Here is a 21,699-nt window from a genome sequence, read left to right on the forward strand (position 1 = left end):
TTCCCATCTGCATCCCCACTTTGCTGTCACCCTCACAGGCAGAAGACAGTCTAGAAGGAGCCTCCATTTGAAGTTGAGAGACTTGAGTTCTGACTCCATGCTGCTGAGGAGGAACTTGGCCAGTCTCAGCCTCCGTGTCATCTGTCATATGAAGGGTTTGGATAGCCAGGTCACCACACTTCCCTTTTTTCTTTTTTCTTTTACTGTTGTTTTGCTCAGCCCAACCCACTGCCTAGAAATTCTTAACTGATTCTCTCTATTTATCACTATTTCTCCTACCATTGAGGTTTATCTCAAAATCACCCCTGGTTTCGAAAGCCCTGTTCCAGCCCCATTTCCATAATGACATTGGTCTTTTTTATAGGTCCTCTGTCCTCTGAACACAGACCCATGCACATCCCTGCCTTCTGGGAGAGCTGGCGAGCACACTTCTCACTATCAATAAGCTGTGCATCAGAAGCCAGGCTTTGTGCCCCGAACAGTGAAACACACTTCGTATTAATGTGTCTAGAGGACAGGGAGTCAATCAGCTCAGTAAGGTGGGTGAGCATGTGCTTCCCTGCTGGCTTCTGCCACCTCCTCCCGCCCCCAAGAGCCCCTTAAGCCAGCATTACCGGCACTGAGCAGCTCCTGTGGAAGTGCTCATCACTAATGCAACTTCAGGGAGCCTCCTGTGCATGTCTGGTGCCTCTGATAAGGTCCTCAAAGAAGCAGACATCTCAGGCATTTCCTTCCCATTGTCACACGAATTTGCTTTTGCAATGGGAACGTTCTTGGTCAACTCTGTTGTCTTTTTAGTATGTCCCAGAAACAAGTTGCTCAAAGGTACTGAAGTCAGGCCAATGAGTTCAGGCGAATCACCTTAAGCCATCAATGGGTCTAACTTCTGCACTGAGTGACTGGAAGGCTTCAGAGGCACAAACAACTGAACTGGGGAGAAATGTGCTTCGGGTACACACATTTCCTCTTCAGAAACTTATTTCTTATCTTTTTCTGTAATAATCTTGATCCATCCTTCTCTACTTTCTAAGAGAGTGCTTTAACATTAAAAAAAAATTACAACATAATGGTTCCAAGCTCATTAGACCATTTTCTGCTTTTTCATAACACGGAAGCCAACCATGGGCAGCTCTCTCAGCACACAGGATCCTGGGCAAGGCAGGTGGATTTCTATAAGTTTGAGATCAGACTGGTGTTTCCAGCTAGCCAGGGCTATCTCAAAAATAAACAACTAGATAGGGGCTATTGTAGGTGACTCAGTGAATAAATGCTTGCTATGCAAACTCGAGGAAGTGAATTTGGATTCCAACACATGTGTAAGATCCAGATGTGGCAGCACACCTCTGTAACCCCAGTGCCTGGGAGACACAGACAGGTGGATCGTGGGACTCACTGGCCAGCTAGTCTAACTGAAGCACTGAGCGACATGTTAGTGAGAGGCCAAGTCTTAAAATTAAGGAGAGTAACCGAGGAATAAAGTTGATAGTAACCTCTGGCCTTCATACGTGCATGCTCTGGAGAGAACACGCATGCACACAACATGCACACACACACACACACACACACACACACACACATTCTGCATTGAGGTGTGCAGAACTTGAAAGAGCTTTGATAAGCCTCAAGGGTCCTCAGATTTCATTTTCAGAACCAGCCAGGGAGACTGACAAAGATTTTGGCAGTGTGTGAAATGGACAATCCTTTTCGGTTCTGAATCCCAAGAGGTACAAAGTGAAGAATATACTTTTAACTGGAAAGTGTTAGGACACAACAAAATGGGTATACAACATTTCAAATTGCTGGTAAGAGGTTGGAAACCATTGGTATCTGAAAGGAGAGTGCTAAGAACTAGGTCATGGGGGGGGCACCTTTTTTTTAAGGTTAGAAATAAACTTTTACATCTTAATAAGTCCCTTCCTTTTATCCAGCCACCGGAGGCAGGGTAAAAGGATAACTATCTTTAAGTCTCTCCAAGGTGATGCATTTAGTGCTCCCAGATGCGTGCTGTTAGTCCAGGCTTTCGGTTTGGCCACTTCCTGCTTAGTCTCTTCTTCCTGCTCCTGTCTCTGCCCTGGGGCTCATTGTGAATGGCCTCCTTCAAGGTATGAATTCCAGACTCTTCCTCATAAGGTCATCTTGAGCTGGCTGTGTCCCTTTATAGAGGGTAACCTCCTCCCACCCGGTGGAGAGTGTCCTCTATCTCCTTTGCTCCTTCACTCCAGCAGTTGCTTGGTTGTGCTGTTGCCGGTTCCTAAACACCTGTACCCTCCCTACCTCTGTGATTCATCTCTTTATTAAATGAAACTTCCGATCATTCCAAATGTTGGCCTTCCTGGTGGATACTCATTAAGAATTACCTACTGGGTTGGCTGGATGGCTCAGCTGGTAGTGTACTTGTTCCAAAGGCATGAGGAACGGAGTTCAGTCCGAGGAACCCTTGGAAAGAAGCTCAGTGTGGTGGTGCACACAAATAATCCCATGGCTGTGGATGCTGAGATGGCATATCCTGCGCCAGCCTATCCAGTACTTGGAAAGCCTGAACAACCTCAAGCCTATGTTAGCAGCTGACGAGGCACCATCGTCCACCGCCATCACAGACATGTATGTGAGTGTGGGAAACAGAGAGCCTCACCACTAGCACAGAGCAGCCTAGGTCGGTGGAGCTCAGCGCAAGGCCGAGCAAAGTGTCTGGAATCAGCTGAAAGAGATTTCCGAGGACTATGGGAAGTCAGCATAGATAAGGAGCGCCAAAGAAAAAATCGGACTGATAAGAGATAGGATTTGCCTGTCAGCCATGCATTTAAACTGATACAAAGCTTCCCTCCCCCCAATTCTGTGGGTTATTTGACGCTGTAGGAAGAATAACCAGTTAATCCAGTCCCTCAAGCCTCTGCAGAGTAAGGCTGGCTCCAAGAGATTAGGGACCAAAATGATTACTGGATGACCTTCTCTGAGTACTTTGGTCTGAGATCAATAAAAAAGAAATACTTGTTACTTTAACTCTTTAAAATCTCTTCTCTAATCCTTCATATTTCAAATATTTCTTGGACAGGTGGACCTTTGCTCTAAATGGACTTTTCTTTTCCACTTCAGGTCAGGGTTTTTGTTCCTTGTAGTCTAGTTAAATCCCTTTTCCAGCTTGGCAGAGGTCTCCCGAAGGCCAGGTCCTTTCTAATTCCTGAATTTGAGCCCTTTAACTCCAGAGGTGGTTTCTGGAGGAATGAGAGGGGCAGGCGCCTAATGAGGAGACCCTTACCTCTAGCCGCGAAGCTTCCCTGTCTTCATGGATCCTACTTAGAAGTGTGATTTTTATTTGGTCACATGTAGGTTAAGGGAGTTGGCACTACTCAAGCACAGCTGGAGAGAGCTAGAAGTACCTCAAAATGGCTTAAAACACAGGGAAGAGCCTACTGAGGCTCCCCTCCCCTGTCTGTGCCTCCATTCTCATGGGGAAGTGAACCTCTGAACTCAGCTGTTTGCTCTTGTCCTGGAGGATTGGAACCATTAACAATCCTAACTAGATCCACAATCTAGCATCTCTTTCCTTCCTGGGTCCCTTTCATAGCTCACAATTCTCCCAGCTAATACACATATGATGCAAAAATCAGGATGCTGGATATCAAATCCATCCCAAGGGCTCTGCACAGTTTCACTTTGCAGAGGCTCAGGTGGAAATCTATCCCCTTAGGAGAACTCTTTGGTTAGTAGTGGGGGCGAAGAGGCCCTGGCCCAGTTCCCCTCTTCCCTTCGTTGCTCACACACAAGTCCCTGGTGGCTTCACATAGGAGCTGTGACAACAGGACAGAACATCATTGCCCTTCATAATTAGCCAGGCAAAGGAGAGTGCTGTAATATCAGAGCGATGGCGGGGCTCTCTCAGCTCATAAATTATTCACGCAGCTGAAGTGCAATGGCTGTCACGTTCAAAATAGGTCATTCATGCTTGAGCTGTTAGAGCTGAAAATTTCACAGCAGTGGTAATAAAGCCAATGACATTAAGGAAATCCAAAGAAAGTGGCTTCTGCCAGCAATCCTGTAGCAAGTATCTCCTACTGAACTATTTTCATTAGGCAGCAGGGAGAGGCCGAAACAGCTGTCTTCTGGCAAGGCTGAGGCTGGGGATGGAAGGCTCTATTTCAGCCTCTTTTGTGGACTCTGTTCCTAAGAGCCTCAAGAGGCTACTTGAGAAAGATGAATGTGAACACCTGCTCCAGTTTGCTCCCTGCACGCAGATGATGATAAACTAGAATAAGGATCCAGCCCTTGGCAGGTTCTAAATAGTCAACCTCTCGGCCTTGGATGCCGAATTTACAGAGGAATTCAACTCACACAGCTGAAGGTCTGGTGTCCTGGAGGTGCAGATCTGATTCTCAGACATATGGGCCTCTTCTGGAACCAGAATGCACTGACCTTTTGTCCAGCATTAGATACATTATTCAACTCAAGTGCTTGGTGATGGAAAAATACTGGACTGTCTATTTCAGAATTTGGGGGAGTTCCTGGTATGGTAATAGGTTCTTTTAATTTTTTTTTCAGGCTACAAAGAGGAAGGGGGCTATAGCTTGGTGATAAAGTACTTGCTAGACTTCCCCTTAAGGTCCTCAGTTTTATCCCCAGCACTGAAAAAGTAACACGCTCCAGCACAAAGTCCCGCTGCAGAGGACTGTCTTACAGATAGATTAGAATAGAGAGAAGCAAGTGAAAACAGCATGTGGGTTTTGAGTTGAAACAAGAGTGAGTAAGCTGGTTGTTGCCTCTTGACTCTTATATGGATGTGTGACTTAGGGGAGAGAAAAAGGGGAACTCAAGAATAGGAAGACCTCCAACCTGCTTGCTTTTTTGAGGAGGAATAAATCAATAACCCCTGTAGGTCTCCTCCAGCAGAGAGTCTGTGAGGTAAAGCCTTGGACCCAAAGGGCCGAAGGCCAAGCACTAGACCTGGGTATGTGGAGCTTCAAAGACTGAGAGCATGTTCAGAGGCAGTTTGCATGCACATTTCTACAATTAGCAGGCGTATGGTACATAGCTCCCAGTGATACAAAGCTCTCCCATGTGCTGGTGAAAGCTCCATTACCTGCACAAGGCATTCTAGCCCTTTCTCCCTGGCCTTTCCCTGATTGTCCCTGGAGAGTTTCCAACAGTTTGTATTGCATTACTGAACTCCTGGTCTTCTGGAACAGTCTATAGAGATTTCTATAGCCTCAATGCCCACAAACTAGGGCTAGACCTATGGATAATTTTATGTATATTTATGCTGCTTTTCAGCTAACATTTCAACAAACGTTTCTTGAGTCTCTACTATTTTGAGTACTCAGAGGACTTCCCAAAGCCATCCACAATTTCTATAAGCTTGACCGACCACACCTGACTCTGGTCTCCTCAGTCCACACTGGCTCTCCCCACCCCCACCAGCTCTCTCAACAGCCACCATCATCTCAAGAAAAAAAGTTCAGTGTTACCCTTCAAGATATTCAAGCCCAAATTAGTCTCATTCTTGCCTGCTCATCCCTGCACATATCCCTGGCTCTAGCACAGTAGGGTCTCATAGAGTTCCTACCAGCTGTCATCTGGATTCCTCTAATGCTGTTCCAATTGGTTGCTTGCCAAAAATGTATTCTACTTTTTCTTTTTTTTGTCAGCGCCTGTGTGTTCCAGGTCCCAGGCTGACCTAAAACTCATTATGTAGCCAAGGATGACCTTAAACTTCTGATTCTCTGGTCTCCATCACCCGATTGCTACAATTACAGAACTGTATTGCCATGCTAAGTTTATGACACTCAGGGCTTCCTGCATGAAGTACATGGCACTCCACCGACTGAGGTACATGCTGAACACTTCGTTACTCTCAAGGGACCGGCCAGAACATGCCTTCTAGAAGGTAGGTAAGATAACGACATTCAGCTGAACACAGGCCAATGAGCCCCATCTCATACAAAGTAAAAACTCCAGTCTTCACACACTCTCTAGGGCTCTGCGAGTAGTGGGGCTTTTCAAGCTCCAAGTTCTTGGATCTCATCTGCTTCTCTCTGTCATTCCCACTGTGCTGCAGACACAATGGCCTCTTTGCTATTCCTGGACCACTCTCCCTTAGACATTCACAGGGCCAGACTTCGGCTTCCTCTAAGCTTCTGGCATTTGTCAGCCGATAATCCCTCCTGGGCGGCCATGCCTGATCCTCCCAATCCTGCACGTCATTTGTCAACAACACGTCTCTCCTCCCTACCCCCCCCCCCCCCCCGCTACCCCAACATAGAGCATTTCTGCATCGTTTCCTGTCTGTCTCTCCTCTCTAACACTGACTTCACCAGACCTGGGAATTTATGGTAGTCACTGCTGGATCCCAGGAGCTAGAATAGAACTGAGTCCAGCATATGGCAGCCTTCCAGTGACAGTCTTTCAGTGGTGGAGGGATAGTTCCTAAGCTCTTCAGGAGACCACATCTGCCATGGGTGTCCTTCTTTTCCGGAGCCTCCATGAGGGCTAAACACAAAACATTTATGCAGAGATCTTCACACCTGTTGCCAATTAGGCAGGAATTCACAGAAGGAATCCCATTATCTAAAGCTTGCGCATGCAAAAGTCCTGGCAAGAGCAAAGTTGTTCTAAAGAGAAACACTTGTGTCCCGCCCTTCAGCCATAGGGCTGTTGAAAAGACAGTCCCAGGAATCCCATGCTGAGGGAAGGGAAAGGCTGAAGGCTTGACCTCAGTCAGCTACAGGAGGAACTTGCCTCTCAAGAAGAGAATTTACACAGTTCTGACAATTTCCTAAACTACCTTGCAAAACACATAGAGTTTGAGACAAGATGGGTCAGTGAAGAGCAGGACCCCCCTTGACCAGGACTGCTAACAGTTTATACTCCTATTTAACCAGAAACTCCATGTCTGTGCCTCTGAGGACAGATCGAGGGTCACCAGGCCTCTTTGTTCCTACTTCCAATATCAAAGTTTCTCTGTTTTTTTGCTCTTACTTGTTTCTGTATGTATTAGGGACTGTTGACCATGGCTGGCTTGGCAGGGTAGGTTGCCAGACCCAGGATTTTTGACCCTAAAACTTCAGTAACACAAGAAAGAATAATATCGTTCTAAACTTTTGTTGGCTAGAGTCTACCTTGATCAGGGCCAGCTCCCTAGAATCAAGTTTGTCTTTTGTGGAAATTTGGTTCTCTCATGTTAGAGTTATGAGGTTCAAGAGAAAGACTGCACAGAATTCTGAACTAACTTTTCAAATATTGATATGTATACACATATCAAAATACTGACATATATATCCACATATGTCTATATATGTATACATAAATAGTTGTGGTAAAACTTGCATAATATAACATTTAGTACCTCAGACCAGAAGTGAAGAACACTTGATGTTCTTTCAGAAGACCAGAGTTGAGGTTCCAATAGCCATGCTGGGAAGCTTACAACTGCCTGTAACTCTATTTTCAGGGGACCTGACACCCTCTGCTAGCCTCCTGTGGCACATACACTCAGGGGCACACACACACAATTAGCATCGAAACAATTTTCAATGCATAATTTAGTATGTTTGTTTTCAGTGTCCTGTATCCAATCTCCAGAGCTCCTTTGCTTTGCAAAACCAAAACTGTAAGCCTTTTAAACAATATTATTCACCTTTTATCCTTTTTATATCTTTTAATATATCTTATATCTTTTACAATATCTTTTAATAATTCACTTTTTATCCCAGCCCTGGGATAAACTATTGACTTATTGTTTCAATGGACTTGACTGTAAATTCATCATGTAAGTGGAATCAATTTCTTGAGATTGATTTACTTTCCATAATATAATGTCCTTAAGATTTATACACACGAGGGCTTCATTCTTTTTGAAGACCAGTCAATATTCCACTGTCTGCACACACTACACTTTGTATCTCCATTTTCTCTCAACGGATACTTGAGCTGCTTTGTACCTTTTGGGCATCATGAATAACAGTTATTCATGAGTACAAATGCACGAACATCTCAAGACCCTGCTTTCAATTCCTCTATATGCAGAGGTGGGTACCCAGATCATATGGTAACTCCGTTCCTAATGCTTTGAAGAGCTGTTACTTTGCTGCCCACAGCTGTGGTACCACTTGGAACATCTGAATTCCCAACAAGAGAGTTTTCTGTCTTTTTAGTAGCAGCATTTTCTTCCCCTGTAGCTTGTGAGAATTGCCCAAAGATGCTCAATAGAACTAGACATTCCTGACTCTTCTAGCACTTAGCAACAGGGGGCCGGTAACTCTCTCTATAAGTGTGTGTGTGTGTGTGTGTGTGTGTGTGTGTGTGTGTTTGCGTGCACTTACATTAGCTTTTTCTTGTCATGTCTATTTTGCAAAGGCATCTTCATTCTCAAATTAACATGCACGTGAGCAGACATGCACAGTTCTGCCTCACAGAATGGGGGTAGTGGAAGGGAGCTGGTATTGTGTGGGGATAATAAAGACACAGGGCTAACTCCGTGTAATCCTTTAACAGGAAGATATTGTGGTTTAGTTTTATTTCTTTGGACGATGTTGCATAAGATCCAACACAATGCTCCTTGGTAAACTGGGGCATCTCAGTATGGGAGAGCACAGAGGAAGATAGCTTAGAGTTGTTCCTGCGCATCAGCCATTCATCACATGGAGGTCCCAAGGACCTGTGAACCCAGAGTTAAGGGGAGAGAGAAATCTGAGAGGAGTCATCAGGAAAAACCCTGAACCCCTTATATGTGATATCTCCTTCCAGCTACTTTATCACTAGAGTGGGAGAAGAGAGCACTGTCCTGTGTTTCTTTTCTTTCACAACATTGGCTTCTCTCCCCCCCCCCCCCACCCAGGACAGTCTGCATTGAACTACTAACTTTGTAAACTTGCCTTTCCAAGTGGTATTAAAAAGCAACACAATATGATGACACATATTCCCTCTAAGACGAAATAAAATTAAGCCCAGGGGATAAATCCTCCTCACATGGGAACTTCATAGAGAGAAGGCACAGATGTGAAACCAGTGCTACGGAAAAAAGGTACTTAAGAAACTCAGGGACTGGGGTTAGCTCAGTGGTAGAGCGCTTGCCTAGCAAGCGCAAGGCCCTGGGTTCGGTCCCCCGCTCCGAAAAAAAAAGAAAAAAAGAAAAAAAGAAAAAAGAAACTCAGGGACCCAAAGAGAGGCAAAATAACTTGAAAGGGGCTGGAGGGTCAGCTCAGCAGTTTGGAGGACTTGCTGCTCTTGCAGAAGACCAGGGTTCAATTCTCAACATCCATTTTGGGCAGCTCATAATCACCTTTAACTCCAGTTCCAGGAAATCCAACACCTCCTAGCCTCTGAGGGCACTTGCGCACACAATGTACATATAGGCTTCCAGACAAATACACATAAATAATAAGTGTAATAAATAAGTGTAAATAAGTGTAAAAATGACTTTGAAATTAATGGCTTACATAGACCAGAGACCAGCAGGCTGTTTCTCTACAGAAGTTAGTAAATACTTTAGGCATTGTGGGTGGAGAGGTTAAAAATGAGAAAATGATCCAGAAACACACAATGATAAAGAAAACAGCAGTTCACATAGTTCTTACTGACAAATCGAAAATACAGAAGTAATCAAAAATTTCTAGTAATAGCATTTTACCAAGACAAGAACAGAATTCTTTGGGATAATGCTTTGCTTATTTGAGTTCAGGACAGGTGACTCTTGTCATCACATCAGCTATAGATGTTAATCTGTGAAAGCCATTCCCGTCTTGCAGGAGCAGAAGCAGGCAATAGGCCACGTTTGGCCTGAAGGCTAGGGCTTGTCAACCTCTGGCCACAGAGAGCACTGCAGAAAGCCACTGACTCACTGTGAGTAGTTCTGACGTTTCTGAGGAGTCTGAAGCACACAGTCCTGTCTTCCAGTGCACATCACCAATTCTAGGAAGACTCATTGTTGTGTGTATGTGTGTAAATGCACGTACAAGTACTTGTGTGTGCATGTACAAAGACCACAGGTTAGTGTTGGGTGTTTTCCTCTACCTTATTTCTTAGAGAGTCTGTCACTAACATGGCAACCACCAATTTGTCAAGGCTGGGTGGCCAATGAACCCTAGGGATGCCTCCAGCCCTAGTGCTGGGATTCTAAGTATGAACTACTGCACCTGGGCTTTCTATATGGGTTCTGGGGATCTAGATTCAGGTTGTAGTACTTGCATGGTGAGCACTAAAGCCATCTCCCCAACCCTCATGGGTCCTTTTCTATCCTGTACAGTTCAGTTCACGCTGTCTTTCTACACAAAGATCAATCTCATAATCTGCCAGCAGCTGTCTTCCCAGGTAGAGGGGGAACTGCATTGATCCAGTTCTGATTTGTCTTGCTGTACTGGCTGCCATTTCCAACTTCATGGTTAGCCATGTGTTCTGGTCAGAACTGGTGGGTGATGCTTTGGAAACCTCTGTTATTTCCCACTTAGGGGATCAGTACGAGGTTCGACTCATCTGCTCTTTTGTTTCTTGTAGTAGGAGTGGCACTAAGCAAGTGAATGTTTGTCATTCCAAACATATTTATACATAGGTTCATGAAAACAAATTGTCATAATTTCCTCCAGGAAAGTTAGAAGTAAAAACGAAATGCCGCAGGAACATTATAGAGGCATTGTTGACAATCTTAATTGCTGTTCTAAAAGCCTGCAATGTATATGTGTGTATGTATGTATGTATATGCTTTAAATGTGTACCAACTTTGTAATAGAGGCGTTTTTAATAAACATATAAAGTTTAGCCTTTCTCAAGTTACTTTTGTAAAAGCACTTAGTTGAATGGTGATGGGAAAGACGGTTATTATGATGTAAACCAAGGAAACAGGCCCAAACACTGTTAAGAATACAGTTAAAGATGGGATTCCTTACTGCTGGCATTTCTGAAGGAGATTAGGATCTCTCCACAGTAATGGACTATACTGAGTGAAGCGGTGTCTCTGTCCCTCTTCTCCTACCTAAGTCATTCTCTGACTGGCTTTAATAAAAATCTGATGGCCAATTAGCTGGGTAGGAAGTTGAAGGTGGGACTTCCTGGGAGGGAGAAAGGAACTCTGGGAAGATGAAAGAGGATGATGGCCTTTCAAGAGGAGACATGAGAGGAGATGATGTGCCTGGAGGGTACAGCTAGCGATATGGCTGAATGCAACTAGGGGGTTGTGTTAAGGCAGATGAGCTAGTCCAGAGTCTGTCGGTGTGGTTATTTTGGGAACTAACTGGATAAGGAATAAGCACTGCTATATTAATTTCCATCATTAATTAATATATACAAGATATTAATAATCTGTTTACAGTACTGTCACAGTGTGCATTGCTTTGGACAAGGAAAGCATTTTCAAAGGGAAACCATTATCGATGAAAGCAAGAGAAAATAGAGATGCAATCACAAATGTTATTCTGTGCTGAGCATTGGATTATTCTGAGCCCTACTTTGGTCGCATGGTGAAAACCAGAGAGCAGTCAGGCTTCAGCTTTTGAGCCAGAGGGCACTCTAGATTCTCAGGAAGCTTCTGGAGGCAGCAGTCTCAATGGCTCTGCTCTAATCAGACCTAGACAATTTTTTTTTTTGAGAGACAAACATTAGCATGGCCACTACTGTCACCACCATCATCATTATTATTTCCATCACCATCATTATTAGCACTACCACAATAATCATTACCACTGCTACCAGCACCAGCACCTCCACCACCACCAGCATCTCCCCCCCAGTATCACTACCACCACCAGCACCAGCACCCCCCCACCAGCACCAGCACCCCCACCCCCACTATCACCATCACCTCCCTTCCCCCACCATCCCTTACTCCTACCAGCAACCCCCCCTATCACTACCACTACCATCATGGCTAACCGTTGTCATCATCCTGACTACCACTACCATTATGACTATCACCACTATCATGATTACCACTACCATCATTATCATCACCATTACCACACCATCATGACCATTAGGACAACAATTATTATCACCCCCACCATAATCACCATTACCACCAATATCCTGTCTATCGATGTCATTACCATGACTACCATTATCAACAGTACCACCACCATCATCATCACTATCACCATAATCCCTGTTAACATCATTGCCACCACTATGACCATCATGACTCCATTACCATCCTGATTACCACTGCCACCATCATCATCAGCACCATCATCCCCACCAGGACTACGATTGTCCTCATCATCACCACCATTAAAGCCATTATCATCACCACTGACTAGTGTTCTCATCATTTACACAGGCAGCAGCTTACTGCTGCCTTCCCTGCGTTTTAAGCCTGAGTGCTAAAAAGTCCACAATCTAAGAATAGCAGTGGCATCAGACTCCTGTGTGTGAGGTACTTTGTGCAGCACTCTGTCTGCAAAAGTGCTTCCTCTCGAAGCCATTTGTTGATGAGCACATGGTGTCACACACTCTCAGAATAGTAATTTTTTTAAAGAAACTTTTTTTTTGTGCTTTATGATTTTAAACGTACTAGGCACAGTTAACTCCAGAAATCACAATACTCAATAGATACATGGACTCGAATAAATAGCTTTTATCAAAGAGGAAGGAAAGGCTAGACTCACAATTTATTTCAACATCTTAGTCATAATAACTACTTATTAATAACTTTCTCTTTTTCTTTCCCTCCCTCCCTTCTTCCCTCCCTCCCTTCTTTCTCCTTTGTCCTCTCTTGTCTGTAGTTGTTATGTACAGAAGTTTAATTTTCAAGACAAGTTCTGTAAATAAATGCTCAAATATATCTTCCAGTCTTCCTAAAATGTTCAGACTTTTCTGGCTGTTCACAAAATATTAAAATAAACATTTGGCATGCCCAACTTGTACTATCAAACCCCTTTTAGCATCAGCAGATCTAAATAGGTCACTGTGAGGTCACTGGAGGCCATAAATCAGAGGGTAGACTGGTGGCCGAGCTGGCCTGCATAGCTTTAGTTCAGTGTGCTATTTTGGTTTGTGCCCCTGAAATGACACCATCTTGCTGGCACCAGCCAAAGAAAGCTTCCTAGACATCTATGGGAAGAGAATGTTCAGTAATCCAAGGCCGAGGTCACACAGGCATGAATAACTGTGGGGAGGTCTGTGTCTGCTCCGGACCCTGTGAGAGAGCAGGGAAATGATTTCCATCCAAACTGTTTATCCAGGAACCCAGTCTGGAAACAGATCCAAACAGTCTTGGCAAACGGTGAAAGCCGAGAGTGACCAATTCTTCTCACTCAGTCAAACTAGGACAGATTTTTCCTGCCTGCTTCCCAATCCCGCCTGGGTCCACTTGAGAACTCCAGATATTTTTGAGAAAGATTAAACATGGTTAAGTAACAATTACCGTATGTTTTTATACAGTGTGAAATGTAGAATAATCATGGAGCCCCACCCCTACCCCCCAGCACTTCCTGCCAAGGCTTATGTTTTATTTCCCTTATGTTTTCTGTGAAGTTTCAACCAGTCTGAGTTTCCTGGATTTATTGTTTTTATATATAATCTTAGTTTAGTTTTCCTTCCTTCCTTCCTTCCTTCCCTCCCTCCCTTCCTCTTTTCCTTCCTTCCTTCCTTCCTTCCTTCCTTCCTTCCTTCCTTCCATCCTTCCTTCTTTCCTACCTCTTCCTCCCTCCTGCCATGTTTTAAATTTGGAAGGGGCAAATGTAATTCACAAAATATCTAGGCTTATCATCATTGTCACCATCACCATCATCATCATCATCATCATCATCAACAACAACAACAACAACAACAACATCATTTTATATCTCAACTGCAGTTTTCTCTCCCTTCTCTTCTCTAAGTCTCTGCCCCCACCTTTCCTTTGCTACCCTCCCCCATACTCCTCCATTTCTCTTGCCCCTCTTGGATATCAACCAAACATGGCATATCATGTAGCAGTAAGATGGCTGGATAAGACTGTCCAGTATGAGGAAAAGGGTTCCAAAAGCTAGGAAAGGAGTCAAAGACAGTCCCTACTCCCACTGTTGGGAGTCCCACAAGAAGATCAAGCACACAACTGTAACATATGTGCAGAGGTCCTAGGTCATTCCCCTGCATGCTCCCTGGTTGGTGAGTCAGTCTGTCAGTCCCTATGATCCCAGGTTGGCTTGGGCTATGAGCCCAGGTGGGCTTCCTTGTGGTGTCCTTGAGCCCTCTGGCTCCTATAATCCTTTATCCCCCTCTTCTGCAGGATTCTCTTAGCTCCACCTAATATTTGGCTGTGGGTCTCTGCATCTGTTTCCATCGGTTGCTGGATGAAGCCTCTCAGATGGCCATTAGGGTAGGCACCAATCTATGAGCATTGCAGAATAGCACTAGGAACCATTTCATTAAATTTTTTTTCTGGGCATCTTTGGTTCTATCCTAGGTCTCTGGGGTATCCATTCTGAGTCCTGACCTTCCACATAGTGTCTGTGGGGTGGGCTCCTTTTCCTGCTGTGGGGAAACGTAGTTTTATAAACAGTCTATAAAGAGAGGCAAAACTTGGCTTGCATCCTAATTACAATTTGTCGGTACATTTTGAGAGCCTTTTGTTCTGAGGTCAAGTTCCCTTTGGAAGGGAAAACACACAGACCAGCTTTCTTTTTTTCTTTTTAATGTTTATTTTAACTATATGTATGGGAATTTTATCTACACACCACATGTGTGTCTGCCAGAAGAGGGTGTCAAAACTTTTGGTACTGGAGTTACAGATGGTTGTGAGCCATGATATGGGTTCTGGGGATTGAACCTGGGTTCTTTGCAAGAACAGCAAGTGCTCCTTACCCCTGAGCCATCTCTCCAGCCCCAAGTCTCTATCCACAAGCCCTCTTTCCCCTCCCCTTATTTTACATATTTACTTTACATTCCAAATGAAGCCCCAACCCTCCTCACACAGCCCCCACCCCTCTCCTTTGAGAAGGAGGAGGTGCCCCTTGGGCATTGCCCTATCCTGGCAAAAGAATACACCTAGAAGCCTTCTTTGTGGAGACTGAAGAGTCTCCTCCAGGATTGGAGAGCTGCATACCTCTGTTACCCTGTGGTTTACCAGTTCTGGGAACAGAAAGAGCTGGCAAAACTTTTGCAGTTGGATGTGGTCTTTAAGTGAGATACTAAGAGCTATGGGAATATAAGAGCCCAAGCAATATTTTGAACACACATGTGAACTCACGTTGTTTTATTGTTCCAATTATCGCACTGGATTGCAACTATTGAGCAGTTCTGAAAATGAAAGCAGCCAGGCTGGGCTTCTAAAACAGGAGGCAACCAATGGCTGCTAAGGTGCCACATGCTAACAGGCTGACCAACCACCGCCTCTTCTCCGAAAGATAATCCATACAGCGGTGTCCACCACTGTCAAGGCCTGGCGATGGCATAGATGAACATCCTTTAATTTGATAAACATGAAACCACAAAAAGAAACAGCCAACAGTGCCAGCTGTTGGATTTTTAATGTTTCAGCGCCTTAATAATCAAATCACCCACTTTCCTAAGAAAGTTCATGTCTACCTGATAGTAACTGCCTTCCAATGACACAATAAGGTTGTAGATGTCTAGACAGCATTCTTAAGGCTATGTGTATGAGTGGGGGGTAGGGAGGGGAGAAGGGAGAAAAGGAGAGAGAGGGAGAGAGAGGGAGAGAGAGGAGAAAGGAGAGAGAATTAGAGTTGTGGAAAAAATTTTGGGTGCTATGTGTAGGTAAACAGCGTCTCTGTCTCTGTCTCTGTCTCTGTCTCTGTCTCTGTCTCTCTCTCTCTCTCTCTCTCTCTCTCTCTCAGAATAACAACAGAGTAGCACACCAATGTTTCTTAGCTCTGTGAACCTTAACATTTTCTCTAACCACAGAGAACAAACAGGATCTCAGAGAGGCAATGAGCAAACACTCTGTAAGCACTACTCGCTTTCTTTTTCTTTCCAGATCTTTCTGCATCTGTACAAAACCTGTGAACCTGTGTTTTTCGGGGGAAGATGTTTCTTTTAAAAGAAAAAAATGTGTTGGCTGTAAAGAAACAGGGTTGTCCTAATAACAAGCCTCCCGGATGGTTCCCTTCTGTGCGTGGGAAGAGACTCAGTGTGTGGGGACTGCGTTGCTCTCTCCGGCAGGCCAGAGAGCAGAGAGCCCAGGGACCTGAGTGGTAAAGCACTGGAGACCGTACAACTTTGTGTTTATTAAGGCTCGAAGAGGATAAATGACCTGCCCATGTTCCTGCAGCTATGCGGGACAGGGGATAAGAGTCCCCATTCTATTACATGAGTGTATATTTGCAAACACGGCAGTAAGTACATCACTGTTCACGGAGTACTACTCTAAGTACTTCCTTGTAATAGGATTTAATCTGCACACAGTCCCAGGAGGTTCGATCTCCATTTCCCAAGTGAGTAAACTGGAGAACAAAGGGGTTAAACAATCTGTTTGAGGTCACAAAGCAGATTAATGGGCAAAACTCAGGCAGTGCCTGCACAGCACTTCTTCTTTTTTTTTTTAAAGGTGCAGAACCTGCTCTGTATGTCCAGTTCTGGGTGTTCAACTATTTTTTTTTTAAATATTTAGTTATTTCATGTATCTGAGTACAGTGTAGCTGTCTTCAGACACACCAGAAGAGGGCATCGTTTCCCGTTACAGATGGTTGTGAGCCACCATGTGGTTGCTAGGAATTGAACTCAGGACCTCTGGAAGAATAGTCAGTGCTGTTAACCACTGAGCCATCCCTCCAGCCCCTGCACAGCACTTCTTAAAGTGAGATACAAGCTGAACCAGATCCCATGTGAACTAGCAGGGAGCCATGACTGTGAAAACCAATGAAAGACTGACTGGTGTTCTCGAAGGATTCGCTCTAGTCTCTAAGGAGTAAGTTAAACAGCTTGACCCACAGAAGAACAGACAGACAGTTAGGACCCTTCGGTGAAGTTAATCTGTACAACCAAACAGATGCTGCCGTCTCCAGTTGCCATTGAGGAAACAGAACTTACATTGTAAATGTAATCAGTCACATTACATTGAAATGACATCAGTCACTGAGGAGTCAATAATGGTGTAGAGGGAGATCAGTGGTTAAGAGCATGGGCTGATCTTCTAGGGGACCTGGGTTTGATTCCCGGCACTGACTGACATCTCACAACTATCTGTTAAGCCCACCCCAGGGATCAAGACTCTCTCTTTTGCTCTCCACAGACACAGACATGAGGCACACAGACAAAGATGCAGGCAACGACCTGTACACATAGAATAATAATTAAAAAAGTAATGACCTTGAAAGTTGGGAGTGCTCAGCAGAAGATCTGCATGTTCCTGGAGCCTGCTTTGTGAAGGTCTTGCTAAGCAAGCCCCATGCATGATCCAGGGTTGTGCACTCACCTGTAGATGGTGCTCTTCCTCACATGACCCAGACACAAAAAGAGAACAATCCCTTTGGATAGGAAAATGTGGACCAGATATTTTACAATGTCATCCTTGGAGGGAAAAGTGGCTGAAAAGTCTGAGATTATTCAAAGTAGGTGGATCTTTCTCGTCATTGTTAACCTGCTTTCTAAGAAGTAACACCAACTCCAGGAGGGAAAGTCAAAGACCAGAGCCTGAGGCCTGCCTCCAAGATACTGGTAGCTCCCAGTGGCTGTCAGTCAAGCACAGCAGCAGATGGAGACCTTGGTCACCAGCAAAGCTCAACAGGAATCCCTCACACCGACGTAAATTGTGATAGCAACCTAAGCAGGATTTTATCTTATTTTTCTTCTTACATATTTTTTTCTAACAAGGTCATACTATGTAGTCCAAGCTGGCCTTGAACTTCTCACCTTTGCCTCCCGAGTGCTGAGATTAGAGGTGTGTGCCTGGCCTACATTACTACTACACGGCATCATTTACATTTTCTTTTAAGACATCGTCTCATGTAGGTCAGGCTGGCCTCAATGCACTATGTAGCTGAGGATGCCCTAGACTCCTGATCTTCCTGCTTTTATCCCCTAGTGCTGGGATTACAAGTATGTGTCACCATGCCACAGTCATACATTCTGATTTTAAATATTTTTGTGGCTAAAACAAAGTGTAGATAGCAAGCATCTCCTAGAGGGCTGGACCTCAGGGCTTCTCAGCACACACACTACTCTTACTTGGTTGAACCTGTAATGTATAGGAGACAGAGGACACCTCCACACTCCCACTATTCCTTTTACACTGCCTGACAGACTTTTTTAAAAAATCCCAAACAAGGTATTTTATGAAAAATCTGAGGTGCCCAGTTCCAATTCCCATTCATTTAGGCAATTCCAAATTCTAGAAAGGTTTTTGCCGATAGCTCATCTCTTTGCAACGTTAGAATAAGGCATCTGGATGTTACTGCCTGTCCACTTAAGACACTAAGCCTAACTGAACGGTTAACTGAAGATCTGTTACTTGACACGGAAAGCTAAGCAATGCCAAAGAGAGAGAGAGAGAGAGAGAGAGAGAGAGGGAGGAAGAGCTGGGTAAATAAGTATGACAGCAAAGGGAGGGGGACAGCCAAATAGAAGGAAGGAGGGAGCAGGGAGGAGGGAGGACAGGGGAGGGAAGAGGGGAGGAGGGAGGAGGGAGGAGGGAGGAGGGAGAAGGATCTAGGAAGAGAGAGGGGTGAGAGGTGGGAGGAGAGGAGGGTTGGTTGGTCATCAGGAGAAGCCCTCCGGCCCCATTCATTCAGTTCCTAACCCAGGGCCTGGCCTGCACAGTCCTGTGGCAGCCTTTCCCTTGGATGTCATAAAGAGCACTCATGTTGAGAGACAGAGTAAAAAAATCCCAGTTCTATTTTCTGGCCTAAAGCAAATCTTTACTTAGCTGTAATCCTTTAAAAACAAAATCTTTGGAACAATCACTCAACTGCAATGTCCTTTCCTTGCCTTGTGTCCCTTTATGACCACCTCACTCAGGATAATTCTGTCTTCTCTGATGCAAAATCCTTAAGTACTTTGTACAAAGCACTCAAAAGTTTCCCACACGAGAGCAGGGCAGTCAGAGAAATTGTGTTTACCTTCACCAAAAATGTCATCCTCTTCATCCACCAGAAGCTCCTCAGGGTCAAGGAACTGCATTGTGGGAAGACAGGGAGCTGGAGACACTCACAGCCTAGGACACACGGGAGCCACCTTAGCTCTGAGCAGCCACTCTCCCTGGGAGGCGGATTTCCTTCCCCACAGTGGATTGCCCAAGCCCTGGGGAGGGCAGCTTCCGCATCTGCCCTGAAAAAAGTAGCTTCATTCATATGAAAAGGCTTCTGAAACTTTTTGCAGTGTGAACCCCAGGTGAGGTAATTCTCACTACTGAGAAGAAAGACTTGTTCTGAAGGGGATGCTGATCTAGTTGGATTTAAGCATAGATATCACTCAGGCATACTTTGATAAGTTCTATTTCAAAGCACCAACTTTCATATTTCTTTGAGAGGGCAGTGGGCTCTTAGCTTTCCTGCTTATGAATCTCAACACAATGGGTAGTGTTGAAAGAGAGAGGCTCACATTTCTCATATCTTGCTTTTGCTTCAGTGACAATTTATCTGAAAGTAAAGTAAGCCTTGTGCTACACCAAAGCCTGCATTTGGAAGACGTGAGCTTGTTTCCCTCAGCAACGGTTGAATTTTTCTCTTTTGTAAACCTCTTGCTTTTGAGAGGAACTTTAAGAGTAACCCTTAAACCAGCCATAGTATTCACCTAGGCTTTTCCTAGTTCTAACACCGCATTAGTGAGCAGATAATCAGTCTGTGTCAAACCATGTTCATTACATAACATTGACTCGTTCTGACACTTTGGACTTTCATTAGTAAAGAAAACAAACAAACAACAAACAAACAAACAAACCGGCAGTCCCTCCAAAAGGGAGGAGTTAAAGCCCAACTTTCATGTGACCATCAGTGGTTTGCATCACCACCCAGAACTACCCAACGGATTTCACCAGTGTGTGACACTACAACCACCGCTGGGGCTTTTCTAGAGTCAGAAGATGCAAATGAAGGTGTTGGTCGAGGAGTTATTGTTCGCCCAAAGTGTTTAATTTTAGAGTCTTGTTTACTGTGTGTTTTTGAAGACTCCAGTGTGACCTTTCATGTTGAGAGTCTGTTCCTTTCTTCTGGAACTATTTTGGGATTATGCCAGTTGTTTCCCAAGGGGAATCTTGATAGTTGGATTAGGCCAGTCAAGCAGTTAACCCAGGGATCAAGAATCATTGAGGATGGACCAGCAGCACTAATTGAGGACCCTTCTATGAACCAGTTCTTATGGAGAGGTTCCTCAAAAGTAGGTGACATTCTGAGTCCCGCTGGGATCACTGGTCATTTTGAGCAGGGCAGAAACTGCCCTTCAGAGAGTGCCTGGAAATGTGTGCTGGGATTGTGCGATGACTGGGGAATCATTTGAGGCATGTGCATCTTGCCTCCTAGGGCAGGAAGCTTCCTGCAAAATGACATGACAGGAAGGAGGAACTGTCCTGTCCCCAACAGCAAGAGGCAGACAGCTTGCCCTACATCCCATTGCTTCTGGCCACCCAGAAGCAATGAAAATGTTCCTATGTAAATGTTATTTCTGGTGAGTTAGTAGCATAAACTGAGTGAATTAAACTAGGGCCAGATGGAAGAACCTGATCGTGACTTAGAGTTTCATCTTGTGCTGTTGAGACAAAAGAAAGGATGGGAGCTGAGTCAGTCCCAGCCACTGCCCTGTTTTCAGAGCCTCATTGAGTGTGTCTTATGGCCATCGTCCAGTGGGCTGAGTGAGAAGGGGAAAGTGAGCTGCACACCAGCCTTCAGTTCTCAGCTTCCCAACTGCAGACACATCGTGACTAGCTGCCTCACATTTCCATTGCTGTGCTTTTCAGCCATGATGGACTAGATCCCAAAACCCCCTACCCAAATAACCTACCTTCCTTCAGTTGCTTTTGACCAGGTGTTTGGTCACAACCATCTGTGTCAACCTAACCTTTTCAGGTCTGTTTCCCTCCCTCTGAATAAGTGAATCCGTGTCCTTGCAGAACCAGGCACTGGAGTCCTCATGTGACCTTATTTGGGAATAGGGCTTTTGATGACTCTAACTGGCAAAGATGAACGCATATCACAATGCAGTAGGAGATCCTGAATTCATTATCAGAATGGAACAGGGATCCTTAATCCAGTATGAACAGGTCTCTTAGAAAAAGAGGACATTTAAAGAGAGACATAGGAAGGAGAGAACATCACTTGAGGACAAAGGCAGAGATCTACAAACAATACCATAGACTGACAACAAAGCACGAGATGTTAGAGAAGAGGCATGGGTGGGCTTTCTTGCCCATTCCTTAGAAGGAGCCTATGACACTTGACCTCTGGCTTCCAGGCTCTAGAGCTATGCAGTGGTGAGCGAGTATCACTGTTGTAGCCCACCTAGTTCACAGTATTCGGTTAGGACAGGCCTAGCAAACAACTGTGCTCACTTGTCTGGCTTGCTTTGAGGATTAAATAGAATAGTTTAAGTAAATCAGGACCACATGAATTATAGCGATTTGACTACAAATGGTCCCAATAGGCCTGCAGGGAGTGGCACTTTAGAAGGTGTGGCCTTAATATGAAGTAGGTATGGATTTGTTGGATGGAGTGTGTCACTAGGGTGGGCTTTAAGGTCTCAGAAGCTCAAGCCAGGCCTAGTGTGTCTCAGTCTCTTCCTGCTGCCTGCCAATCCAGACGTAGAACTCTCAGCTACCTCTCCAGCACCACATCTGCCCACACGCCCCCATGC

The 21,699-nt window shown here is 44.8% G+C and overlaps 1 protein-coding gene across 12 annotated transcripts in view; it reads right to left on the minus strand.

Moving 5' to 3' along the window:
- The window catches only part of Ripor2 (RHO family interacting cell polarization regulator 2), a 223,866-nt gene that overhangs the window by 100,455 nt on the left and 101,712 nt on the right, over positions 1 to 21,699 (minus strand). For 4 of the 12 annotated variants that reach the window (XR_015640801.1, XR_015640807.1, XM_087590616.1 and 1 more), the window contains exon 1: positions 18,975 to 19,102. The exons of the other annotated variants lie outside the window; for them this stretch is intronic. Coding sequence is in view for 1 of the 4 variants with exons in the window: in XM_087590616.1 (XP_087446742.1) it covers positions 18,975 to 19,035 (61 nt within the window). In the remaining 3 variants the exon portion in view is untranslated. Of the gene's footprint in view, positions 1 to 18,974; positions 19,103 to 21,699 lie in introns of those variants that run through there. 12 annotated transcript variants of the gene reach the window in all.

This window comes from Rattus norvegicus, chromosome 17 (assembly GCF_021556685.1).
Source record: "Rattus norvegicus strain SHRSP/BbbUtx chromosome 17, alternate assembly SHRSP_T2T, whole genome shotgun sequence".
Taxonomy (NCBI): domain Eukaryota; kingdom Metazoa; phylum Chordata; class Mammalia; order Rodentia; family Muridae; genus Rattus; species Rattus norvegicus.